Source organism: Symphalangus syndactylus, chromosome 9 (assembly GCF_028878055.3).
Source record: "Symphalangus syndactylus isolate Jambi chromosome 9, NHGRI_mSymSyn1-v2.1_pri, whole genome shotgun sequence".
Lineage (NCBI taxonomy): Eukaryota > Metazoa > Chordata > Mammalia > Primates > Hylobatidae > Symphalangus > Symphalangus syndactylus.
The window spans coordinates 50,223,830-50,251,821 of record NC_072431.2 but is presented as its reverse complement, the minus strand read 5'-3'; the positions used below and the strand labels follow the sequence as shown (position 1 = coordinate 50,251,821).

Sequence of the window (27,992 nt, the reverse complement as noted above, 5' to 3'; positions counted from 1 at the left end):
TGTCTCAAAAAAAAAAAAAAAAAAATGTAAAAAAGGTGAGAGACAAAATGAAAGAAAAACATACACATGGTTTATGATAATCCTTAAGACCAGGCCTTGACACCATGTGGCAAGAAAATGGAAGCATAGAAAGTGTTACAAATAATTGACATCTACTAAATTAATGTACTTTAAAATAATAATTGGTTGTACAAAGTATTATAACTGGTATTTAAAAAAAGAAAGCAAGGGTAAGAAAACATACACCTAATCTAAGAAGGCTTGTTTACCATGAATAACCTCTTCATCTCTGAGTATATAGAAATGCATAGTTTTATAGACACTTTTGTATATTTATGTTTTAAAACTATAGCTACTCTGCCACAAGCCATTTTTAAAAGGTGCATTCCTGAAAGAAGAAATAAAGCTGAATTGAAGTTGAGAGTGAGGCCAGGTGTAAATTAGTTTCATCTAATGAACACACTCAAAGTCCCTTATATAGGAATTCTCAGGACAGCAATAACATAGCTCTTCAAGACTGGTCTCTTGCACGTGTAAGAAATTTTTTCAGCTGTGTCAAGAGAATGCCAATTTTAGGAGAACATTGCCACCTTTGAATTCTTCACCAAAAGCTAAGCTTCAGCAACAAAATCCAATACAGTTCTGATTGATTCTGAATTCAATAAAGCCCAGCTCAAACCTGATTTGACTGCGGACAGTGTTGATTTACTCCTCCGTCTCCAGTGAATCCTGAGGTTTTATTCTAGGAATGACATAAATAGGACCCACAGATAACTGTTTATAGTATTTACATCATTCTCTATCAGGATGACCTTGGCTACAAATGGACAGCTCAGATCTCAGGAAATGTAGCAGTGTCAGATTGTTTTATTTTTGCAATTATATGTTGGGGAAATGAGAGCAAGACAGTAAATATTCCCACTAAAAATCATACTGAGGCTGGAATGAGAAATTTTCTCCATATCTGGGCCAAAAAAAAAAAAAAAAGACCACAAAAGTAGAGCTAGAAGAAGACTGCCTGAGATGGGCAAGGGTGATTTGCACCATCGTATCTCTGAATTACCCTTCCACCTTGTGCCACATCACCACCACCCCTCCCCAGCTAATGGCAGTGACCAAGAGGACAGAGTCCCCTTGTCTAGGGAACACAGGTTAAGTACCAGGCCACGGGAGAACAGCAAGAGGGACAGGGATGATCTTTTAGAAACCAGGAGAGGCTGGGCACAGTGGTTCACCTGTAATCCCAGGACTTTGGGAGGCTGAGGCAGGTGGAATCACCTGAGGTCAGGAGTTCAAGACTAGCCTGGCCAACATGGTGAAACCCCATCTCTACTAAAAACACAAAAAATATTAGCCAGGCATGGTGGTATGCACCTGTAGTCCCAGCTACTCGGGAGGCTGAGACAGCAGAATCACTTGAACCCGGGAGGTGGAGGTTGCAATGAGCTGAGATCGTGCTACTGCACTCCAGCCTGGGCAACAGAGCAAGACTCCATCACAAAAAAGAAAAAAAAAATAGGAACTAGGAGAGTCTGGTCCTTCCACAAATTCATATGGAAAGAATTTCTGACTCATCCTCTCTGGCATTATTGGGTCACCTTAGGGAAACTGCTGTATATATTGTTGATTGTAGACAGTTGTGTCCTATAAAATTTTCGAGAATAACGAATCCACAAATAGTAAACCATCACTCCTGGGAGAAATACAAGATTAGGTTCCCACAAGCCTCCAGTCATTTTCATTAATCAGTCAATACATAGCATTGCTTGGTGTGTGTTTCTGTTTAAAGACACATGATGTAATATACAATGTTGATTCATTAGCAAAGAACTCACAGCCAACAGCACTGAAACTCATGCCTAGATGAAACTTATCTAATATATGTATTTTCTCTGTAAAGCACATCCCAGTCTTCTTACACTTAGAACTCTAGAAAACACTTCAAACACTAAGCTTGGGGCTCATTCTAAACAGCAAAATCACCAACTAAATGCACAAAAATGTAGGGCAGGTGTGGTGGCTCAAGCCAGTAATCCCAGTGCTTTAGAAGGCCGGGGTGTGAGGCTGGGGTAGGAGAATCGCTTGAGGCCAGGAGTCTAAGACCAGCCTGGGCAACAAAGTGAGACCCCCACCTCTGTAAAAAATAAAAAATAAATTAGCTAGGCATGGTGGCACACATCTATAGCCCTAGCAACTCAAGAGGCTGAGGCAGGAGGATCCCTTGAACCCAGGAGTTCAAGCCTTTTTTAAAAGATGCATTCCTGAAAGAAATAAAGCCAAATTGAAGTTGAGAGTGATGCTAGGTGTAAATTAATTTCATCTCAGGAACACACCTGAAGTCCCTTATATAGGAATTCTCAACGATAGCAGTAACAGCTCTTCAAGACTGGTTTCTTGCACATGTAAGAAATTTTTTCAGCTGTGTCAAGGGAATGCCAAATTCACACCTGGCCTCACTCTCAACTTCAATTCAGCTTTATTTCTTCTTTCAGGAATGTACCTTTTAAAAATGGCTTAAACTCGGCCAGGCGCAGTGGCTCACACCTTTAACCCCAGTATTTTGGGAGGCCAAGGCGGGTGGATCACCCTGAGGGCCTGGCCAACATGGTAAAACCTTGTATCTACTAAAAATATAAAAATTAGCCGGGCATGGTGGTAGGCACCTGCGGAGGCTGAGGCAGGAGAACTGCTTGAACCCGGGAGGCGGAGGTTGCAGTGAGCCGAGATCACACCATTGCACTCCAGCCTGGGCAACAAGAGTGAAACTCTGTCTCAAAAAAAAAAAGGCTTGAATTCCTGGGTTCAAGAGATCCTCCTGCCTCAGCCTCATAAGTTGCTAGGACTGTAGGTGTGTGCCATCATGCCCAGCTAATTTATTTTTTTTTTTTTTGTAGAGATGGGGGTCTCACTTTGTTTCCCAGGCTGGTCTTAGACTCCTGGCCTCAAGCGATTCTCCTACCTCAGCCTCCCACCCCAGCCTTCTAAAGCACTGGGATTACCAGCTTGAGCCACCACACCTGCCCTACATTTTTGTGCATTTAGTTGGTGATTTTGTTGTTTAGAATGAGCCCCAAGCTTAGTGTTTGAACTAAATAAACCATGATCATGCCACTGCATTCCAGCCTGGGCAACAGAGCAACACCCTGTCTCTAAAAATAAAAAATAAATAAAAATGTGGAACATGTATCATTAAATAGACCTCGAAAAAGACACTTGTTTACAATAAGAGAGCTGAAACAGGAAGGCCACACCTGGGAACATGCAGGTGGCTCAAATTTTTTGCCATTTTGTGCACATGGAGTGGGGGTTACTGATAAATGTTTGCAAGTAAGCAGACGTATAAATATGGAATCCGTGAATAATGAGGGCCAACTTTGTAAGAGGAGAGGGCTCTGTCCCTAAAGATGTGCATTCCCGGGAGCTGGCCTACCTCGCTATGTAATGAACACTGCGGAGTCTAACTGGGCAGACTCTTCTTTTTTCACCTGTAGAAAGTACAGCCATCAGCGATGGCCACAGGACCTGGTCAGCATGATGACAAGGACTGCACTAAAATGACAGACCACTGGAGACAACTTGTTAAACAGGATGGGTTCCCATGGCAAACTGGGCAAGTTTAACAGGTTTCTTTCCTTTAGGCCTGACACCCTCTGCTGAGTAAGTATCCCTGGGAGTTAGAGAGAGAATTAAAAAAAAAAAAAGCCATCTTGAAACTGAAAAGAGAAAAAAATAAGGATTAGAGTCATTCATTTAAATATTTAAGAAGACTGACCTTATCTTGTGCCCCAATGTGGTTTGAAATAAAATTTACAGGAGGCCATTGGTTTGGACTGAGCTCTTGCACTAGACCCAACAGACCAAACCAAAATGGAGTCAGTCATGCTAAAGTTCCACGCTACTAACCTGAAACTCAGTTGTTTATCTGAACTGAGAAATCGGAAGAGAGAGAAAACAGCCAAATCCCCAAACAGGCCAGTTTTAGCCAGCAGGATAAAGAAGTGCCCTCTGCTTTCACCCTTACAAGAAAAGTAACTTTGAATCAACCAATCCTTTTGTTGTCTCTTTCTGCTCTCTTCAGCCCTGTTACGTCTATAAAACCAACCTTCTCTGCATAGCTCATCAAAACACTATTCTGTCTTATAGAATGCAGTGTTGCCCAATTTTAGAATTGCAAATAAAAACCAATTAAGATCTTCAAATAAATTTGTTGTAATTTTGACTTTTGACAGTGATGAAACAGAATGGATCAGTTAAAAGGGTTGAAGCAATTTTCTGACCACATGGCATGGTTACAATACACAGCCAACTGCAGAAGTCCAACTCTGACCCTGCTTTAAAAAATAAATCAGAGAGGAAATTTTAAAACCGAAAGAATCTATTCTGATCCACACTCCTAGAGGCACTATATAGAGCTATCTCCGTGGTTCCTTTAAGATGCTCCAGACTAGCCAGCGGTTCCTTAACATAACGAAGCCAGAGCTCTGTCCTCTGAAAAGCTGGGGTCGCCTATTGTCTTCCACCAGGACACAAACCACTCCCTCTGCCCTAGGGCGTGAAAAACATCAGGACAGAATTCTGATATTCCCTCTCAAAACTATGTTGTGAAACAATGAACCCTGCTTTAGTTTTACCTCTGTATCTGTAAGATAAGAGATTTGTAATATCAAGCATGGTCTTCCTTCCCGTTTTTCTACTACAGAAAAAGGCCTGAAGCAAAAGAAAATCGCCTTCCCTTATTAGTCTGAACTGCATCACTTTCTCTCCCTTGACTGGCAGGAATTAGAGGAACGACTGGCTACCCTTAGTTACAAGGAGCCCAGCCCCAGGCTGAGAACTTCACCTGATTGTCACAAAATCTTATGAGGTCATAGTGTTACAGGAAAGGGGGCCAGATCCAGACCCCAAGAGAGGGTTCTTGGATCTCATGCAAGAAAGAATTCAGGGCCAGTCCATAGAGTAAAGCAAAAACAAGTTTATTAAGAAAGTAAAGGAATAAAAGAATGGCTACTTCATGGACAGTCTGGGCTGCTGGTTGCCATTTTTATGGTTATTTCTTGATGATATGCTAAACAAGGGGTGGATTATTCATGCCTCCCTTTTAGACCATATAGGATAACTTTATGATATTGCCATGGCATTTGCAAACTGTCATGGCACTGGTGGGAGTGTAGCAGTGAGAGGATCACCAGAGGTCACTCTCATCACTGTCTTGGTTTTGGTGGGTTTTAGCCAGTTTCTTTACTGTAACCTGTTTTATCAGCAAGGACTTTATGACATGTATCTTGTGCCAACCTCCTGTCTCATCCTGTGACTTAGAATGCCTTACCCGTCTGGGAATGCAGCCCAGTAGGTCTCAGCCTCATTTTACCCAGCTCCTCTTCAAGATGGAGTTGCTGTGGTTCACACGCTTCTAACAGTAGCTATTATCCCCATTTTATAGATGTGCAACGGAAGTCACAAGTCAGTAAGTAGTATTGCCAAAATTCAGCCTCAGATCTATCAAGCTACAAAACCCATGCCCTCAACCACTCTGCTCTGACTGCCATATAGGCAGTATCCTTCTAACACACAGGACTGCCTGTAAGTAAATGATGCTTACTAGCTGTGGGGGTATTGACGAAGAGTCAAACTCTGTAAAATATTTGAAGAGATTTATTCTGAGCCTAATATGAGTGACCATGGCCCGTGACACAGCCCTCAGGAGGTCCTGAGAACATGTGCCCAAGGTGGTCGGGATACAGCTTAGTTTTACATATTTTAGGAGGGCATGAGACATGAATTAAATACATTGAAGAAATACATTGATTTGGTTCAGAAAGGCGGGACAACTCAAAAGTGGTGGCTTCCAGGCTATAGGTAAACTGAAACATTTTCTGGTTGATGGTTGAGTTTATCTGAAGACCTGGGATCAATAGGTAGGAAATGTTCCGGTTAAGATAAAGGATTGTGGAGAACAAATTTTATTGTGCAGAGGAAGCTCTCAGCAGACTTCAGAGAGAGCAGGTTGTAAAATGTTTCTTATTGGACTTAAAATGGTGCCTGGCTCTTAGTTGATTATCTCCTGGATCTGGAAAGAAAGAAGGAAAACAAAGAGGGAAGGCGATTCTCTATAGAATGTGGATTTTTCCCACAAGAGACTTTGCAGGGCAATTTCAAGGTATGGCAAGGAAATATATTTTGGGGTAAAACATTTTTATTTTCTTCCTTGTCATGCCAGATTGGAAAGCAAGTCACGATATACAGAGTTAAATAAAACCCATCTGATGAGAGTTTATGGTTCGTAGGGCATGACTCCCCAGACCCCTTAGATAGGAATTTGGGCAAGATAAAAAATCAGACCTTAGTCTTCAGGAGGGAAAGTTATTCACATCTAAAAATAGACATTTAAAAAACCCAAAAAGTGTCAGTGAATACATAATGAAATGCTACATTTTTATGGGCATGAATAAGCTATACCTTTCAGAAAATACATGCTATAAATGGGTAAAAAAGACAATATGAGATTAAATATTAAATATTTAATAAAATGATTAAATATTAAATATTGCAGTGAAATTTCAGAGTGGGGCAATTAACACCAGACCTCCAGTCTAAGCCTCCCAGATACCAGGAATCACTTCAGACACATGAATTTGGTAGTGGTGTACAGGGTGAATTAAGGCCCACTTAGAAGACTCTTGCAAATAATCCAAGAAGGAGCTCATTATATAACCCAGGATCCCCAGGTTTTTGGGGGTATGTGCTATGAAAAAGTATCCACCTGTAACTGTTGCACCTTGAGTTCTTGTTTCGAAAAGTTCCAGGAAGATGGGAGGCCAAGGTGGGTGGATCACTTGAGGTCAGAAGTTCGAGACCTGCCTGGCCAACATGGTGAAACCCCCCCCCCCACTAAAAGTACAACAATTAGCCTGGCGTGGTGGTGCACGCCTGTAATCCCAGCTACTAGGGAGACTGAGATAGGAGAATTGCTTGAACCTGGGAGGCAGAGGTTGCAGTGAGCCAAGATCGCGCCACTGCACTCCAGCCTGGGTGACAGAGCGAGACTCTGTATCAAAAAAAAAAAAATGTATTAGCCAGGTGTGGTGGCAGGTGCCTGTAATCCCAGCTATTTGGGAGGCTGAGGCAGGAGAATTGCTTGAACCCAAGAGGCGGAGGTTGCAGTGAGCTGGGACCGCACCATTGCACTCTAGCCTGGGCAATAAGAGCAAAACTCTGTCTCAAAAAATAAAAATAAAAAATAAAATTTTTAACAACCAATTATTTTATCTTAGGATAAAAATTTATCATATAATTTTTTAATACATCAATTTTCCTAAATTTATATTTTGATTAATAGACCTAAATACTTTTAGTCCTTTTATAAAACCTAAGAAGCCAAGAACAAATGTCTTATGTATTTAGCAATTTGTTTTTTTTTTCAATTCGGATATGATCCAGACATTTAATAAGTATCATTTAACATAATTTTAAGATTTTAAAATTACATGAAAAGCTCATTTATAAATGTTTATTTCATTTATAAGATTTATTTGTCAATTATTATTCCTAGATTTATGAAAATTCAGATAGAACTAGTCATTTTTTTTGTTTGTTTTTTGAGACAGAGTCTCGCTCTGTCCCATTTTATAGACTGTTACCATCAAGTGTTTATCTTGATATTAAGGTTTAAGTAAGAACCTTAAAGTTAAAAACAGCCACCCTGTTGATAACTCAGAAAAGTTACAGCTATTTTTATTAAAACAACAATATTAATCATATTTATTTAAAAACTATATAAACAAAGATCATTTTGTTTTAGGCTTTATGACTTTAAAACATCTAGCAGAGGCAAATATAAAACTGACCAGTAAACCCAGATAAAAATGTATGCTGACAATTTTGAAGACATTTCTAATTTTATTTTATCCACAATTTTAAAACCAATTAATTTATCAAAGATTTACTTAAGTCACATCAGCTAAAAGAAATTGGGGGTTAATTACCATACATTTTATATGAGTGCTCATTTATTTAAACCAATCAGAATAAAATTTCTTAAGGGATTTCTGGCTGACTACACCAGATTTTATGTAGATACAACATATAACATAATATATGTACATACACATAAACATATTTAAACACATATACATAAAGATATTAGAACTTTTATTTTAGAATTTTAGTCATGATATAGTAAAATATATAAATTCACCAGTTTATAAAAATGATTAGATGCAAATTATTTTTCTGACAAAATGGGCTAAAGATAAGTTTTAAGCTTTTTTAACAGGCAATCTTATAAAGGTTGTGAATCAAATTTGGGATAAAGCAGTTTAAGTCACTCACCAGTGCACTAAATTGAACAAAAAATAGTTAACTGTGAAAGTGTGCTGAATTATGTGAGTAGGATCAAAAGACAAGAGTGATTTTTAACAAGGTTTATACAGTATTTTCTTGGACTCAATTCTTTGCCATTGAAGATAAGAATGCTGCCATTCTTTTTTGTATAGGGAGGAAGGTTTTACATGGGAATTTAATCTTTGCTTTAAAAAAAAAAAATTGGAAGGTCAAAATGACTTTGTTTTATATCTGCTGGTTTTCAAGTGTTTTTATTTAAGTAGTATGTTAGAATAGCTGTTTAGAGAAGGATAAAGAGGGGATACTGTAAGAAGGGGAGGGGAAAGGTCTAGGAAAGAAAAAGTTTCAGCCACCTTTGAGACAGTATTTTTTAACAAAGCAGTATTTGTATCCTGAATGTATTTTGTTTTGTTTTTATTCTTTTTAGCCTCAAGATATCAATGAAATATACATATCTTATTTGGAGTGTATGATTTTATAGCCTCCATCTTTTAGTTCAGTTTTAAGAAAAACAGACTAAATGATCCCTGTAATGTTTGAATATGTTACTAGCTGGAGTTCCAGAAAATATTCTGGCATGCCTTTGAACTTTGAGAGCTCATTTCGTGGGTGCTCTGATTTAATGTCAACTATGCAAAAGCCAAGTAAATGCAAGCACTGAATACACAAAGGCCAAATAAATACAAGTCCAGACAGAAAATAAAATACATGCTTACCAGTAAGAATGATAAGCCTTCTCCAAAGAAAGGGAAAAATTCCCTCATCCAAGCCTCAAGGTCCAAACCTCGCAGCTGAGGTCAACAGGGGGAAAATAATTCTACCCAACAGATCTACCAAACAAGAGGGGGAAAGACCTCTCCCTAATCATATCCCAAATAAAACAGAACTCAAACCATATCTGAGAATTCTGTCCAAGAGATACTCACTGGAGGGAGAAAAGGATAACCTGTGAAAGTGGTGGGGGCGTGGGGGGTTCAAAGAGCCCCAATATGGGTACCTCATGCCATAACTCCAAAGGCCAGTGATTCTCCGTGAGGTGAGTCAGCTTTGTATCCCACTTCTGACATCATGTATATCAAAGTCAAAATGAAAATGTAGACACAAAACTCTAAATTTAATGTTTTATTTGAGAAGAAAGAATTTCAATTCTAGGTGATCTTTAGTATGTCCAACAAACAAAGAGAAGGTTGAGGATTTTATTTAAAACTAAGAATGTTACTTGTGGTCTTTTTTTTTTTTTTTTGAGACGGAGTCTTGCTCTGTCACCCAGGCTGGAGTGCAGTAGTGCGATCTTGGCTCACTGCAAGCTCCACCTCCCGGGTTCACGCCATTCTCCTGCCTCAGCCTCCCGAGTAGGTGGGACTACAGGCACCCACCACCATGCCTGGCTAATTTTTGTATTTTTAGTACAGACAGGGTTTTACCATGTTAGCCAGGATGGTCTCAATCTTCTGACCTTGTGATCCACCCACTCAGCCTCCCATAGTGCTGGGATTACAGGCGTGAGCCACCACGCCTGGCCAACTTATGGTCTTAAGAGAAAGTTCATTGGTATTAGTAAAGCTCTGGGGAGCTGGCAAGCTCCAACTGGTGGGCAATGGCCATAGGCAAAATTAGTCCTAGAGTTACAGCAAGTTATCTCAGCAGCTATAGACAAAACTGGTCTCAAGTTACAGCAAGCAGTTTCAGTAGCCAGGCTCACAGAGAATTACATTCTCGGAGCAATATTATGTGTCCCAAGCACGTTTTCCCCCTAGCTTCTTGACTCTGTTTTAGTTGGGTGTGACAAGAATGACTCAATTAATATTATCAACTTGCACAATTATAGCAGAATCACCATTTTATGTAAGCACTTAGGCTAAAAAAGTAGTAGTAAAAACATCCTATGTGGCCAGCAGCCTTGAAACAATAGAATTTAGTCAAATAATGATTACCTGCATAAGATATGCTTTCCATCTAAGTAGTTTCCCCAGTGATTTTTGCCAGTATTCTAATTCTACATGGAGTAAACACAAACTGTAAATGTTAAGAAATTACCCATGGCATAATAATCACCTTTCAATCTTCTCATATGTTAAGGCTACTTCTTAATAATTATTATTCTCTAATAATTTGGAGTTACAGAGAAAGTAAGATTCCTTCAAAGTTTGGTGAGTTTGCTGGGCGCGGTGGCTCACGCCTGTAATCCCAGCACTTTGGGAAGCCGAGGCGGGCAGATCACGAGGTCAGGAGATGGAGACCATCCTAGCTAACACGGTGAAACCCCGTCTCTACTAAAAAAATACAAAAAGATTAGCCGGGCGTGGTGATGGGCACCTGTAGTCCCGGCTACTCCGGAAGCTGAGGCAGGAGAATGGCGTGAACCCAGGAGGTGGACGTTGCAGTGAGCCGAAATCACGCCACTGCACTCCAGCCTGGGCGACAGAACAAGACTCCATCTCAAATTAAAAAAAAAAAAAAAGTTTGGTGAGTTTTTTTCAAAGGTTTATTCCTTAGATATTATCTGTGATTATCTGTGTAATCAGATAGACTGGGCTAAGCCACAGCCTCATTCCTTGTCAACTGGATAACTTCAGAAAAGTGTTTTAACTTCTCCAAATCCTAGTTTCTTCTGCTATAACATGAGGATAGTCAACACTGACAAAGAAGGATGAGCATAAGGATTAATGAGATAGGGTGTGTGTAAAGCTAGCCTCATTCATGATAATGGTCACTGCTCAGCAAGAGAAAGCAGCCCTTATGGCTATATTGCTGAGATTTTATTAACTAACCTTTTGCCCTATTAATTTCATGACCCCTTTTTTAAACAGGTAAGTGTCAGAAGAAGATCCTATAATGTCAATGTGTGTCCTATAAACGTTAATCAGGACTTCAAGGTATCTCGAACTTAATTGTTCACATGCCCTTTTGATCATTCTTTTCTCTCTATTTTCCTTTCCTTCCAAAATAAATGTCTCTTTTCTAAGCTTTAAGTAAAGAGCATGTGACCATTCCTCAATGAACTCTTTTACATGTTTTACATTGTTTGGCTGAGAACCAACTTGAACGTTTTTTAGACAAATTGTGGTGATTTCACCATCCACTTTCTCCTGACTCAGAATGTGGAATTTTTTCAGTGTGCTTTCATAAGATCTACACTTGTGTTTCAGGTAAAGAAAAACATCTGTGTCAAGCACAAGCATTTCTCCACTTCTAGCAGTCTCAGGTACTAAGGCCCTGACTGACGCCATAGAGTTACTACTTCTCTGTAGATTCCTTTGGGGATTTTGTCTATTCCACTTTCTCCCCTCACTGGTAAAATTTCTGTCTTTTTTTAAGAGAGAATATGCTCTTACTAGCAAAGACTCTTTGAGCCTCTTGAAAGCCAGAAATGATCCTTCCACGGAGATTCTTCCACTGGGTTTCAAAGAACTGAAGCTTAAACTCGGGATTTTTTTTTTCAGGTCCTTTACCAGAGTTTCTAGAATAACTTCTTTCCCAAAAACAGAAAGATCAAGGATGGCATTTACAGAGATGAAGATCTGAAATTAAAAAGAGAGAAATGAAAACAGTACTGCCTAGTGGGAGAGACTACATAAACACATTCTTTTCTGCCACTTTCTTGTCTCTGCAGAAATTGCACTAAACCAGGCCCCATTTGCCTGCCCCAGACTTCCTGACTTCTTGCACCAGGGCAGCCCATCAAAGTTATCCCATTTTGTTCAATTTGGGATTCACACTCCTTCACCACATACCCCAAAACAGAGGGGCTCAAATAATTTTTAGAGGCAGAATTCTTTTTTGAAACAGTTTTATGCAGAACCCATACATATAAACTGTTCTGGTTCTGCTTGGATAGGGGTCCCCCAAGAGTCATTCCTGCCCCCAGTCTAAGTTCATCAGATGGCTGCATACAACTCTGAGTGTCTTACAGAATCAAGTTAGTAAACAATTACTTTGGATTTTAACTTTTTCCTCTTTTACTTACTTCTTGTCTCTTCAAAACTTCTTTTTAATGTTCATTCTAATTGTTTTTTTCCCAAAATAAGCCTTTAGGTTGGTACCTGGCATCATCCATGACAGTTTAAGAGCTTACTATCACTTTAAAAGCACTAAGTGAGGCTGGGCGTGGTGGCTCACCCCTGTAATCCCAGCACTTTGGGGGCTGAGGTGGGAGGACTGCTTGAGTCCGGGAGTTTGAGACCAGCCTGGGCAACACAGGGACACCCTGTCTCTACAAAAACTACAAAAATTAGCCAGGCCTGGTGGTGCACACCTATAGTCCCAGCTACTCGGGAGGTTGATGCAGGAGAATCACCTGAGCCCAAGAGGCAGAGGCTAGAGTGAACCAAGATTATGCCACTGCCTAGGTGACAGAGCAAGACCTTGTCTCAAAAAATTTACATTTTGTAAAATAAAACATTAAGTGGTACACATAGAAAGATAAAAACAGATGAGGCAATAACCAAAATTCAAGGGCCAGGGTTGGCCTTTAACACTGACTCAGGGAGTATGCATTTTCTTTCCTAGAAGTCATGGAGTGAGAGGACTTTGTGTCTCCTGCCATAAGAAAAACTTCAAAGAAGAAATGGGATACAGGACTATCAGTACACCTTCAGCATCACACCTTACCTTGTCACTAAAATGAGAGACTGTGAGTTCAGCATGTCTAGCCTTCCTTGCTAGCCAGTGTTTCTTTTGTCTGATGACATTCTCTGCAACTAAGTGGAAACACTGGCATCAGAAGTGTTTATGGCACGATACACTAATAATTTTTTAATAAAAATAGGCACATTCAATTATATTATACAAGAATGTCTATGATTTTTTTCTACATTTTTCCTCTAAATTCAACATTCAAATCACTTTTTTGTTGCACTTTAACTCATTAAAGTTCAATTTATGTGTAAATATGATCCAAATCACGTTATAAAACACAAAAGGCATTATATGCATGAATAAAAAACAAAAATGTAAAGGTATATCACCATCTCTGTTAATTCTAGTCACAAGAAGACTTTACATTCTTGATCCAAGATATCACACTGTTCTGGTTTTCCTCCCAATTCACTGGCTGACCTGCTGAGTCTCCTTCCTAATCCTCCTGTCTTCCCATTCTCTAGACGTTGGCAAGACCTGGACCTCATACCTCATGTTTCTTTGCTAACCTATACCCCATCCCCTGGGTGATCTCAACCATCTCCATGGCTTTAGACATCATCTCTACGTGAATCGCTTTCAAAATTCTATCTTCAGCCTCGATCTTTCTCCCTTCTGCCTGTAGAACTCTCTACCTCATTATCCTAATAGGCGTCTTATTGACCCAAACTGAACTCTTGATAACTATCTCCCTCCCAAATGTATTCTATCCCCAGTGTTCTCCACCACAGAAAATGATATTTAATCCATCAACATTTTCCCGAATACCCACCAGTTCTTATCACCTGCCCTGGTACTGCCCTATCAAAGCCAACGATGAGTAATAATTCCAGTTCTTCAAACAGCTGCTAGGTTGCTCATTTAAGAAAAGGCAGTCCAATCTTGTCAATCCCCTGCTTGAAACCTTCCCTCTCACCCAGAATAAAATCCCAGACACTTTGCCATGATCCAGCAGTTAATGAGCATAAACTGGCCCCCTCTCCCCATCTAACCACATCTCCTATCACTCTCCCCCAGCTCATTCCACTCCAGCCACACAGGCCTCCTTGCTGTTCTTCCACACACCCAGTATGCTCCCCACTCGCAAAATTACCAGTCCCTCCCTTGGCCTAGAATGTTCTCCCCGCTTATCTGCATGAATCATTCCCTTACTTGGCCTCTGCTCAAATGTCATCTAAACAGAGCATTTCCCTTCCTATTCATCTAAAACAGCACTTGCCGTCAGATTCTATCCCTTTATTCTTCTTTATGTCTTGTCGTAGCACTTATTATTTATGAATATATAATCATAAATATAAATATTTAAATAAATATCTAAGTTTTATATAAATAAATAAAGCACCCAACATATTATAGATTCATTTGTTTAAAATCTGTCCAGATGTACATTTCAAGGAAAAAAAAAGGCTTTGCCTATTTCACTCATTGCTGTATCCTCAAGACCTAGCATGCTGCCTGGTAAATAATAGGTACCCAGAAAATATTTATGAATGAATGACCGAGGCCAATCTCTCTCTCTCTCTGTCTCTCTGAGTTGACAATTCAACATATAAAATATTAACTTTCAAAAACACTACCATCTCCTTAGAGAAATAATGAGCCCCTGAGCCCCTCCTGCCATCCCTTATCTGAACAACCCCATTGAGAAGGAATGACTTAATTAATGGTGACAGCTAAAGGTACTGAAAATCCATAGTGCCTTGGATCTTTCTCTGGACTCTGTCATCCCTCAAGCAAAGCAAGGTCTCTTCCTCTGCTACAACCCCCATGTGGTATGTTCGCCTCCAAGAGCCTGGCATGGAGACTTGTTTTTCTCTGGCAATGTATTTTCTGCCAGCCACTAAGCTGTAAAGAAGGTTGCCCATTCCATGAGGCTGAAGGGGTGTGTGTACTCTGCCAACCCAACTTCCTCACTATCTAAGTCAGGGATTGGGTGCAGGGAGCAGAATGGCTCAATCTGATCTCAGATCCAAGCCACACTTCTCAATTCAACTTTGCCAGTAATAAGGCAGATACTATATTAGAATATCCATTTATTCTAAAATATATAGTTGAGGCCACCTGAAAATTCCCAGAGTAGTCATCTTGTTTATGAGATTATATATCATCTTTGTGGGGTTTTTCTCCATTTTGTTGGTATTTTACAGGTTTTCTACAATAAAATGTAACACTTTCACCCCAAGATATAGACAGAATCAAAATATAGAAGAAAGTTTTCAAGAATTTTCCAGTCACTAGCAACTTTATCATGAGCCATTTTCATATCTTTTCTTCCTAAAGCAATATCATGCCATTTGTATATTCACAATAAAATATATTTTTTTAAGTTACTTTAGCCAGGCGTGGTGGCTCACGCCTGTAATCCCGGTACTTTGGGAGGCTGAGCCAGGCAGATCACTTGAGGTCAAGGAGTTCAAGACCAACCTGGCCAACACGGTGAAACTCCGTCTCTACTACAAATACAAAAATTAGCTGGGCATGATGGCAGGCACCTCCTGTAATCCCAGCTATTCAGGAGGCTGAGGCAGAAGAATCACTTGAACCCGGGAAGTGGAGGTTGCAGTGAGCTGAGATCACGCCACTGCACTCTAACCTGGGTGACAGAGTGAGACTCTCTCAAAAAACAAAAAAAAGCTACTTTAAAATTTACCAATTCCATGGATCATTTTAATAAAATGTAATTTTTAAATTTCACTGAAGAATTATTTCTAAAATTACAAAAATTTGACTTGGAAATACCTTTTTTTTCTTTGAATATTACATATGCAACTCCCTTGGTTCTTGTCGGATATATCACATCTTCAACATCTCCACCCTCATTCTTAATGTCTTGGAAGTGGCTCTTCACTAATATGGCCAATAACTGATCACTAAAAAGGTCAACTGGAAGACCAGCAACTACAACTGTTCTTTCAGGAGCTTTGGATTCCTTGACATTCAAAACTGATGCCTGTAAGAGAAACAGTAGGTTATTCTTTAAAAATACAAGACTCTACATAATAAAGATGACATCACACTTCAGTGGAGAGAATATCTTATTCTATAAAAGTGCTGGTGCAGCTGGTTAGACACTTTTTAAAAGGGGTGTAGGGGAGTAAATCCTTGCCTCACACCATATACCAACATAAACTCTATATGAATTTAAGAGTTAAATGTAAAAATTAAACCTTTCTTTTTTTTTTTTTTTTTGAGATGGAGTCTCACTTTGTCACCCAGGCTTGAGTGCAGTGGTGTGATCTCAGCTCACTACAACCTCTGCCTCCCGGGTTCAAGCGATTCTCCTGTCTCAGCCTCTCAAGTAGCTGGGATTACAGGTGCTCGCCACCACACCCAGCTAATTTTTGTATTTTTAGTAGACACAAGGTTTTACCACGTTGTCCAGGCTGGTCTCAAACTCCTGACCTCAAGTGATCTGCTGCCTCAGCCACTCTAAGTGCTGGGATTACAGGCATGAGCCACCATGCCCAGCCACCCTTTTTTTCATAAGTGGAAAATATTGGTTAATATTTGTCTGATTTAGGAAGGCCTAAAAATAATGGAAGTTACCATCCTTTTTTTAATAAGTGGAAAATATTGGTTAATATTTGTCTGATTTAGGAAGGCCTAAAAATAATGGAAGAAGTTACAAAGGAAAAGATCAAAAATATAAATTTAAAAATTTATTAATTAAAAATAAGTCAAACTAACCACAAAATATGGTATTTGGAGGTGGCTATATGTTTTCTTTACATTGTAGAGTCTAAAGTATGTAAGACAGTAAGAAACACATCCCCTACTTTTATTGTCAGAATCAGGAAAGTTACCATAAAAAAATAAAACCCTAGGCCATGGATAGTGGCTGACGCCTGTAATCCCAGCACTTTGGGAGGCTGAAGCAGGCAGATCACCTGAAGTCAGGAGTTCGAGACCAGCCTGGCCAACATGGTGAAATCCTGTCTCTACTAAAAATACAAAAAGTAGCTGGGCGAGGTGGCGGGCACCTGAATCCCAGCTACTCGGGAAGCTGAGACAGAAGAATCACTTGAACCCAGGAGGCGGAGGTTGCAGTGAGCCCAGATCACACCACTGCACTCCAGCCTGGGCAACAAGAGACTCTGTTTCTAAATAAACAAACAAACCCCTGGCAATAACATGGGGACTGCAGTGGGGTAAAGCCCGCCTTCCAGCACATATCGGACATGAAAGTCAGCCACAGCAAGTACACACTATTGCAGACCCTGCCATCATGCTGGGCACAGAGTATCAACTGCAAGTAGATCTTTTGTTGGGCTCATTCTCTTTGAACTTATATTATCCAGTTAAGGCTTCTATTTAAATGCTTTAATTTGTCCCTCAGCCTCATTTAGGGAAGTGGATTTATAAGCTTCTCCCAATTTTTATACAGTTAGTCCACCCGAGCTCAAACATAAGCTGTCCTAAGTTACCTGGGGTTGGACAGCACAGCTCATGGGCTAGAGTGATGGTTAGCAGACCTGAAAGGAATTTGGGGCCCTCAGTCCAGAGGCCCCTCTATTCAATAGGACTCCACTGAAACTATTTCTGACCTACCAGATCAGGAAGACAGTGTAAGCGCACACGTGCGTGCACACACACACACACAGACACACATCACACACACACACACACACACACACTGTCCTGTCCATCCCAAGAGCCCCATAAAATGAAAGTAAAACAATTTTAAAAAGAAGGCCAGGCACGGTGGCTCACACCTGTAATCCTAGCACTTTGGGAGGACGAGGCAGGCAGATCACCTGAAGTTGGGAGTTCGAGACCAGCCTGACCAACATGGAGAAACCCTGTCTGTACTAAAAATAAGAAAAATTAGCCTGGCGTGGTGGTGTGTGCCTGTAATCCCAGCTACTCGGGAGGTTGAGGCAGGAGAATTGCTTGAACCCGGGAGGCGGAGGTTGGGGTGAGCCAAGATTGTGCCATTGCACTCCAGCCTGGGAAACAAGAGCGAAACTCCTTCACAAAAAAAAAAAAAAAAAAAAAAAAAAGATAATTTTAAAAAGAATAAACCCAGTTAAAGGGAGCAATCAGCACAGGAGAGTTCAACAAATGAAGACCAAAAACACATGGAAGTGGCTGGGCGCGGTGGCTCACGCCTGTAATCCCAGCACTTTGGGAGGCCAAGGCAGGTGGATCACCTGAGGTCAGGAGTTCTAGATCAGCCTGGCCAACATGGTGAAACACCGTCTCTACTAAAAATACAAAAATTTGCTGGGTGTGGTGGCAAGTGCCTGTAATCCCAGCTACTCAGGAGGCTGAGGCAAGAGAATAGCTTAAACCCGGGAGGCGGAGGTTGCAGTGAGCCCAAATCGTACCATTGCACTCCAGCCTGGATGACAAGAGCAAAACTCCACCTAAAAAAAAAAAAAAAAAAAAAAAAAAAAAAAAAAAAAAAAAAAAAAAAAAGAAAAGACAATACATGGAAGTATATGGAACAATAAGACAGAGGGAAGGAGCTAACTCAGAATATGCAAAAGGGGGTTATAGTGAACAGGTGACGACTTTCAGAGCAGAACCTCAGAAATAAACAAAGGGACCAAACCAAGGGTTTGTTGACAGGGTATTGGTAAAACAACTGCTCCAGCTGTCTCCTCACCTTCCCTACTCCCAGTGCACACAAGCTTGGACATGCACATAACACGCTGCAATGAAGGCAGCTGGGCCAAACCGCAAGGAAAAAAACTTGAGGATTATTTTACTTTAAAAAAAAAAAAAAAAAAAAAGGCCTGAAAAGCCTGACTGGATCTGGTGGCTCACGCCTGTAATCCCAGCACTTTGGGAGGCCAAGGTGGGTGGATCTCTTGGGGCCAGGAGTTCCAGACCAGCCTGGCCAACATGGTGAAACCCAGTCTCGATCAAAAACAAAAAACATTAGCTGGGTGTGGTGGTGCACACCTGTAGTCCCAGCTAGCTACTCCAGAGGCGGAGATAGGAGGATCGCTTGAGCCCAGGAGGTCGAGGCTGCAGTGAACCAAAATGGCACCACTGCACTCCAGCCTGGGCGACAGAGACAGAGCAAGGCTCTGTCTCAAAAAAAAAAAAAAAAAAAAAAAAGCCTGAATGAACACTTCAGAGAGAACCTGCTAGCATGTGTATCTCAGAGCAAATTCTCTCCCATTTCTGGGATTTGAAGGAGCCCCAGCCTAAAAATCATAAGAAAACTAAAGTACTTGCATGATTTTAAGTAAATTATAGAATGCAGGCTGGGCACGGTGGCTCACACCTATAAACCCTGCACTTTGAGGGGCCGAGGTGGGCGGATCACCTGAGGTCAGGAGTTCGAGACCAGCCTGGCCAACATGGTGAAACCCCATCTCTACTAAAACTACAAAAATTAGCTGGGCGTGGTGGCACATGCCTGCAGTCCCAGCTACTTGGGAGGCTGAGGCAGGAGAATGGCTTGAACCTGGGAGGCAGAGGTTGTAGTGAGCACCATCGCACTCCAGCCTGCCTGGAAAACAGAGGGAGACTTCGTCCCAGAAAAAAAAAGGAAGAAAGAAAGGAAAGAATGATAGAAAATCCATTTGACCCATTTGCTGGGAACATTTTCCTAGAAGTGGAAAAGGAAAAATACACATAACACTGGACCAAAAGGAGAAAAAGTAATCACAACACACTATTGGGACCTGCTATAAACAATATTTACTGTTTACATTATTATCAGTTTTTCACTTTTAGACCAAACCTGCTAAGTTGAAAAAAAGGCCAGGTGCAGTAGCTCACGGCTGTAATCCCAGCCCTTTGGGAAGATGAGGCGGGCAGATCACTTGAGGTCAGGAGTTTGAGATCAGCCTGGCCAACATGGTGAAACCCCATCTCTACTAAAAATACAAAAATTAGTGGTGGCAGGCACCTGTAATCCCAGCTACTCCAGAGGCCAAGGAACCAGAATGGCTTGAACACGGGAGGTGGAGGTTGCAGTGGGCCAAGATCGCACCACTGCACTCCAGCCTAGGTGAGGTGACAGAGTGAGACTCTGTTTCAAAAAAAATAAAAATAAAAACAAAAACATTGAAAATTTAAATATGGTTACAAAAAGATAGAAATGCTCAACCCTGTCAATGTAAGAATAAAGGTAGGGCCATCATATCAGAAAGCAAAAAAGGCATAAAGAAAAACTTTATTTTTCTAAGTGAAGCACTAGGGAGAAATAGAAGATTCACTCACTGCATTTGTTTTTATTTCTTTTGGGAGATCTTTTTCTTTTCTTGTTTTTTGTTTGTTTGTTTGTTTGTTTTGAGACGGAGTCTAGCTCTCTCACCTACGCTAGAGTGCAGTGGCACGATCTTGGCTCACTGCAACCTCCACCTCCTGGGTTCAAGCGATTCTCCTGCCCCAGCCTCCCGAGTAGCTGGGACTACAGGCACCAGCCACCATGCCCGGCTAATTTTTGTATTTTTAGTAGAGACGGGGTTTCACCATGTTGGCCAGGCTGGTCTTGAACTCCTGACCTCGTGATCCGCCCCCCTTGGCCTCTCAAACCTTTTTTTTTTTTTTTTTTAGACCGAGCCTTGCTCTGTTGCCCAGGCTGGAGTACAATGGCGCGATCTTGGCTCCCTGCAACCTCTGCCTCCTGGGCTCAAGTGATCCTCGCACCTCAGCCTCCCAAGTAGCTGAGACTACAGGTGGATGCCATCACGCCCAGCTAATTTTTGTATTTTTAGCAGAAACTGCTGACCTCAAGTGATCCGCCCTCCTTCGCCTCCCGAAGTGCTGGGATTACAGGCGTGGGCCACCGCGCCCGGCAGGGAGATCATTTTCTGCACCCCAACAATATCAAAGAAAAACATGCAATCAATTTAAACTCAGGAATCTTACTTCAGCTCTATGCCCTCATTAGTACTAATACCGTATTTCTTTATTCGAATGTCTACATGTAATTTATCTTTAAAATCAAAGAAACTTCTCCCTGAACCAGTATTTTTAGGAGAAAAAAACATAAAGTTGTAAATTTTGTTTGGTAAGGACTAGTTTCTATGAATCATCTAATGAATTAGTACTTCAATAACTTGCCAATATTTATCCTTAACTTCCTTTCATAGGTTGGAGAAAGTATGGCTAACATAGATAATTTTACTGAAGTCAGTTATGAATAATGAGGGTTATTAATCTCTTCTACCCACGATTAAGATAAAGAAATGTCCTAGAGAAAGACAGTCCTTTCAAGGACTTTGAAACGAGCAGCTTTTAGCCAAGACATACTAAGGTGATGGCGCTTTTCCTTGCATCAGTCTTATGTTAAAACAGACTTGGCCATCTTATCAGAAAGCAAAAAGTATATAGAAAAACTTTACTTTTGTAAGTAAAGCATTGGGAAGAAACAGAAGATTCATTCACCGCATTTGTTCATATTGATTTTCTCAAAATCAGTTGTTTATTTTCAATGACGACGCCTTTACCGCCACCAGGTCAACAAAAACGCACTTGCTTTTGCCCTTCCGGGACTCTAGCATTTCAGAGCAGGAATTAAAGGCCTTGCCAAGGCGTTTAAGCGATTGATGGAAACAAAACGAAACACAGAAGGCTAAATTTCGAATTTGCTAACTCTTCTTCCTCACCAGCACTGATGGTAAAAACACAACGCCCTGTGTCTCTGGAGGAAAAACTAAGACCACAAAAGACAAGAATTCGCACCAAGGCAGACGTAAGACATAAGGATGTCTTCCTGACTCGCGTCCTTGGCTCGAATCGTTCTTACGAGCCCTTTTTGAAATGCAGCGGTGGCCTCCATTTCTGGCTAATCAGTCCACTTTTGTTCCCCCCGAGGTGTGGGAGGACAACAGTTAAGCCCTAACAGCCTGCGAAGCAGCTCCTCGACGAAACGGCGGCGTCCCCGTCGCCTGGGCAGTGGGTGCGGGAGGTGGCAGCCTAGTCCCGAGCCTCTGGAGCGGGCCTATACTGCAGCGCCGTACGTGAATTTCAGGAGCGCGCAGTGCCGCCACCTGGGAAGGGTGCAGCGAGGCTGATCTGAGTTTGCCCGCTGGGGTGGACGGCTCTCCGGGGTCTCCGGGGTCCCCGGGGTCCCTCCGCGCGCCGCCGCTTCTCGCGCAGCCCTGCACCCTGGCCCGTCGCGCCCGGTTCCGCGCCCTTCTAGGGGACCATGGCGACGGTACAAGGTACGGACCTGCACCGCAAAACCCAAAGCAAAAGCAACTTGCCATGGCGGAGGAGAGACGCGCCCTCGGTGGCCGCAGGGAGCCCACAGCCAGCGGAACGCAGGCGATGGGGAGAGGAGCGAGCAGGCAGGTTTTGGTTTCGTTTTTTTTGTTTCCGCTCCCTTGGAGGCTACGAAGAAACGGGCGGCCCTTCCACCCGATCCGGCTGTTCTGCAACCTCGTGTCCTCTGGGTGGGAGCTCGGACTCAGGAGTGCTGTTGCCAGCGCCTGCCCAGACGCCCTCCGTAGTTTTGCAACTTTTGGAAGCAAGCTGGAGAGAGGCCGAGAGGATTCCTCCACAGGAAATTTGGGGATTCTCTGGGTGATGCATCAATGATTGCAATTTTGTTTTTACCCGTTTTGCTAAGCAGCAGTAACAACAGCAGAGTTGATTTAAAAAAAGAAAAAACGCAAAAACGGAAAACACATAGGAGGTGGTGGCCGCTTCCTGTGTTGATACTGGAGGGCTACGCTTTTCATAACATCAGTCATCTAGCAGTTGCAGAGAGCCCTAGATGTCATAATAGTTTTTAATCGCATGCATTATCATGTAAGGGAGTTAAATATCTTGCATGCATGCTCTCTTCTGTGTTTATATATTCGATGCCATGCAATTGAAGGGCATGTGGGCTTTACTACATGAAACCTTACAACACTTCTGAAAACAATTCAATTTGGTTTATGCGCACTGTAATATTTCTCCAGATAATTGTCCAAAATTTCCCATGGAGAAGGCTTTTGTCCTCATTAGTTGCTGGCTTCAACCTAACCATCTAGGATATTAAACTGCTGCCAGAATTTTACATCCAGCTACCTTTACTTTTTAGAACGTATTCTCTATAATGTTATTGATACCAATTTTCTACTTCATACAGATGGTTTTTTACAACAGCAAGTCAAGTTTTTCTAACATCAGTTTTAAAAAGCCCTGCACTCAGTGAAATCTGGATGTCTTTCCTACGCCCTTATTATCCGTCCAGCCTTCTTCCCCTTCCCCCACCTGTGCCTTTTCCTCTGCACAACCTACCCCAGTTCCCCAACCCTCACCTCAACCCCCAACCCCGTGTTGGTCACCTTTCCAGCCCAGACCAGGAGCCCTCTTGGACCTCTGCCGGGTGCTAAGGACACAGGGTGAAAGCGCCAGGTCCCTGCCAACAGAGAGCTCACGACCTTGTCTATGCCTTAGTATAGGACCCCTGAATGGTGCCTATGGGGACACAGGGAATCTCTGGACAAACTTCAAAATCAAATTAGTGAATGCATGAAGAACAAAGGTAGATGGCTAGCACATATGAAGAAACCCAATCCCACTCCTAAGAAATGTAAATTGAAATAATAAGATACCATTTTTCCACAACTGGATCTGCAAAACTAAAAAGTGTTAGCCTGAATGTAAGAAAGCATCAGAGTTGCTGCAAGCATAGATAGATGCAAATACTTCTAAAGATTTTTATCAAAATGTAAAGTGCAAAAAAATGTAAAATGCACATATTCTTAGTCTCAGCAATTCTACTTTTAGAACTGAACTTGAAGTTATAGTGCACAAATGGCACTAAGATATTCTATAGAAATTTTAGTTGTACATTGCTTGAAATACAGGTAGTAATAATTTTTTAAAAACTGGGATCTACCTAGTTTATCATTGGATGGAGCTATTTGTTATATGGCTGATGATATATCAGTAAGGCACAAGGCTATGAAGATTTTAAAACAGAATGAGGTAGGGGGCAGTGGCTCCCGCCTGTATTCCCAGAACTTTGGGAGGCCAAGATGGGTGGATCACTTTGAGCTCAGGAGTTCAAGACCAGCATGAGCAACATGGTGAAACCCATCTGTACTAAAAATACAGAAATTAGCCGGGCGTGGTGGCACACACCTGTAATCTCAGCTACTCAGGAGGCTGAGGCTAGAAAATCGCTTGAACCCGGGAGGCAGAGTGAGCCAAGATCACACCACTGCACTCCAGCCTGGGTGACAGAACAAGACTGTCTCAAGAAGAAAAAAAAAAAAACAGCATGAGGTAGATCTGTATGTAATTCCCCAATTTATATTTTATCTCCAGATTTATATATCTAAGTGCCCACTTGAATGTCAAACAAGCATCTGAAATTTAACAAGTAGAACTCTTCTTCTCCCCTTCTTAATTCCCCCTCAAGAATTGGCAGCACTGTCTACCCATGAGCTCAAGCTCATGACCCAGTTCTTGATTTCTCTTTTCCTCATCCTTCTTAGTATACCCCAACAATGGGCCTTCCAGAGGGACCCAGTATCAGTCCCTCTTTCCAGCTGCATCCCTACCATCCTCATGCAGTCTCCATCCTCTCTAGCTCCTCAGTCCATTCTTGCTACCACACCCAGAAGGATCTTTTTAAAATGTAAATCAGATTTGACTTCTGTTTAAACACGTCATTGTTTTCATTGCTCTCACCTGAGCCACAATGACCTTGATCCTTTTTTTTCTGGCCAGATCTCCTACCACTGCCCTGACCCTCTGCTGCAATCACAACAAACTATCAGCCTGGGAGTTTTACCTGACCTGTGTACTGTGTCCCTGCCTCAATAGCTCCGCCCTGATCTTCACTTGACTGGCTCTTGCTGTCACTTGGGTCTTAGCTACAATAATGTTGGAAGCCAAAAGATTGAGGGTCGTGATCAACTCAGTATACCGCTGGAGCCTGTATGAGTAAACAGCAGACTGTTCTCGTAAATGCAGAATGTTGGCAAACTGACAAACTGAGTATGCCACCCAGAAGGAATGCTGAGGGCAGTCATGCCCCTCGATCTTTCAGCCTCAAACACAATAACTTCTCTTCAGAAAGACTAGCTCTCATCACCCAGTCTATCTTCCTACTTAATCATTCCATCACCCTGTTATACCATCTTAATAGCCCTGGCCTCTTTCTGAAAATATCTTTATATGTTGGCTCATATTGAATGTCTTTCTTGTTTTCCCCAACTCATAATTGAAGTCTCCATTCTCTCCAGAAAATGATGAGAGGTCTAGGATTAGAGATGGGAATTCAGGTCAACCTATCTGTGCCATCGAACATGACCTACAGTAACCTTTAATCATATATGTGCCAAACTATTCCAACACCCTTGAAGAAAGAGGACTCCAAATGTGGCAAAATTATTTTAGCAGCATATTACTAACTGAAACTGCATCAAAGAAAATCTTTTAACATCTTATAGCCCCAATTATAAGGCCTCTTGCCTCACTGTACTTTTCTGTCTTGAAGCTTTAATAAAATCAAATTGGAGGGCCGGGTGCGGTGGCTCATGCCTGTAATCCCAGCACTTTGGGAGGCTGAGGTGGATGGATCACTGGGTCGGGAGATCGAGACCATCCTGGCTAACAAGGTGAAACCCCGTCTCTACTAAAAATACAAAAAATTAGCCGGGTGTGGTGGCATGCCCCTGTAGTCCCATCTACTCAGGAGGCTGAGGCAGAAGAATTGCTTGAACCCGGGAGGTGGAGGTTGCAGTGAGTTGAGACTGTGCCACTGCACTCCAGCCTGCATGACAGAGCGAGACTCCATCTCTAAAGAAAGAAAGAAAGAAAATCAACATTTTCCTGAACGTTTTTCATTTGTGACACCAAAAAACTAAAGCAAAATCCATTACAGGATGTTTCACCTGTATCTTGGTAATTACTTATTTTCATAAAACCCGGGATGTGTTATGAAAATTTCCAAAAATAGAATAAAGAAAACATATTTAGATAAGTAGTATTCAGTGCTGAAATGGAGCAATGAGATAGTGCTTGGTTACACTGTTAATGAAAGTACAAACCAATGCCTACCTTTCTAGTAAGCAATTCTGGCCCCACTTAACAAGATCCTTAAAAGAGTTTTTCATCCTTCTGCCTTTCAACCTAGTAATTATCACCTTGAAGTAAGGTCAGAACTGCAGAAAATGACTTATGTACCAAGACATATAAGGACTTATGTACATCAGAATATTTATAAGTGTGAAGAAATTAGAAACAACCTTATTCCCAATAATAAGGAAGTAACAAATAGCATAGGGTATATGGGTATATTTACAGCATTAAATGTGATGTGATTGGGGGAGAAAAAGAATGGAAAGGAGAACACAAAAATATTTACCATTATCTCTGGATGTATACTTCTGGTGATTTTTGTTATCTCCATTATACTATGTGTATTTTTCAAGACTGAGCATCTTTTCTTTTTTAATACCAAGCAGGTATCATTAATGCTATTTCCCATACAGTTTTGGCTTTCTGCCTTCCGCCCATATGGTAAGAATGAACATCCAGGCTCCTTTATGGTTGGGTAGGTCCGTATGCTTAGTTCTGAGTTGTGAGTGGAAGTGGCAAGTATCATTTCTGGGCCAAAAATTTAATTACCAGTTAAAGACCCTTCAAAGCTCTTTTCTTCCTCTGGCATGACATCTAGCAATGGTAAAGATGGTGGCTGCCATGAGTTTGGGTCCCTAAGTGTTTACCATGAGCAGAGCTCTTTTTGTTGAACCGTCAATGGCCATGTAGCTTGAGGAAGGAATAAGTGTGTGTTGTTTTAAGTCTCTGAAATATAAAAAGATTTAAAATTTAAAAATTTTAAATTTAAAAAATTTTCACATCAGCATCACATAGCCTATTCTGATTGATACAGAAATTGGTATTCTGAAATGCAGTACTGCTATGGCCAAAAAAAACCACACAATCCAAACACTACTTGAAATACATGGCTTTGGCTTAGAGGCCAAGTGGCAGATAAGAAGAAAATAGTTATCAGAGATTGGAAGGATGGTGACCTACATTATGCAGTATAAAAGTACTTTGTAAAACTGTCATGTGATAGCTTGGAAAGCAGATAACGTACCTAATTAGCTTGTGGTTTGAGGGTTGTTTTTTTTTTTAAGTATGGGAAGCAGAAAGTTACTTGCATTTTTCTGTTATCATTGAGTGCATTTAACAAAGTAATATAAGAAAGAAATGACTTTAGAAAAGAACTGGCCAGTTTGAAAGCAGGAATGAAAGGGAATAGAGAAAGTCCAGAAATGTGAACTTCCAACTTACGGGGTTGGAAGAAACATTTCTCATTCCCAAATAATAAACAATAAAACCAAGAAGCCTGTTGAGTAACAAAGATTGATTAGAACTCCGGTTTATGGCGGGGATCAAATCAAGGTGTAAATCTCTAAATAGATTAGGATCCCTCAGAGCAAGAACACCAATTAAGGTTGTGGAATACAATAAACCCTTTCAACTGGACAAAATAGCTCAAGGAAATGAAAGCAAAAGTGTGGCCTGATAGACCCAAAGTATCTATAATTAAATGAGGAGAGTGAAAGAAGCATGAGACTAAGAAAACAGAGAATAGTAACAACTCTAAAAAGTAAGTCTAGAAAAGAACTGTGGATGTGTAAGCTTACCAGAATAAAATAGCCAAGATGCCTATTGCGTTTTTCCATTTTACCAGCTAAATAACCACCACCCCAGACTAAAGAGACCATGACTGTTCAAAACTTTATAACTTTGGTCACAAACATTGATCATAGGAAGTGCACTAGGGAAGCTTTTCAGATTCCAAGAGATTTCAAATGCCCATTCTAGATATGGCGAAGAAGAATAATGGAAAAAGAAGAATGTTCAACTGGGAGGCAGAGGTTGCAGTGAGCCGAGATCACACCACTGCACTCCAGCGTGGGCGATAGAGTGAGAATCCTTGTCAAAAAAAAAAAAGAAGAAGAATGTTCAAGAGCCATAAGGACAATGAGCAAGAGCATTCTTAGAGAATGGAATCAGGGCCTACTCCAAATTCCACACCCTGGGAGTAGGAGCACACATCTACTGAATGGGATTTCAGAATTGCTTTGGCC

At 41.3% G+C, this 27,992-nt stretch overlaps 1 protein-coding gene across 3 annotated transcripts in view; it reads right to left on the bottom strand.

Annotated features, from left to right (window-relative positions):
* Positions 1-22,519, bottom strand: part of RBM43 (RNA binding motif protein 43) — a 42,586-nt gene extending 20,067 nt beyond the window's left edge. Inside the window, exons 1-5 of one of the 3 annotated variants that reach the window (XM_063646041.1) lie at positions 22,149-22,255; positions 15,718-15,928; positions 12,952-13,040; positions 11,676-11,861; positions 5,643-6,067 (exon numbers count right to left, since the gene is read on the bottom strand). In XM_063646041.1, coding sequence (XP_063502111.1) covers positions 6,047-6,067; positions 11,676-11,861; positions 12,952-13,040; positions 15,718-15,928; positions 22,149-22,151 — 510 coding nt within the window. In that variant the 5' untranslated portion in view covers positions 22,152-22,255 and the 3' untranslated portion in view covers positions 5,643-6,046. Of the gene's footprint in view, positions 1-5,642; positions 6,068-7,876; positions 11,862-12,951; positions 13,041-15,717; positions 15,929-22,148 lie in introns of those variants that run through there. The other 2 variants (XM_063646040.1, XM_055292160.2) reach the window with 2 other exon arrangements.
* Positions 22,520-27,992: the final 5,473 nt, after the last annotated feature.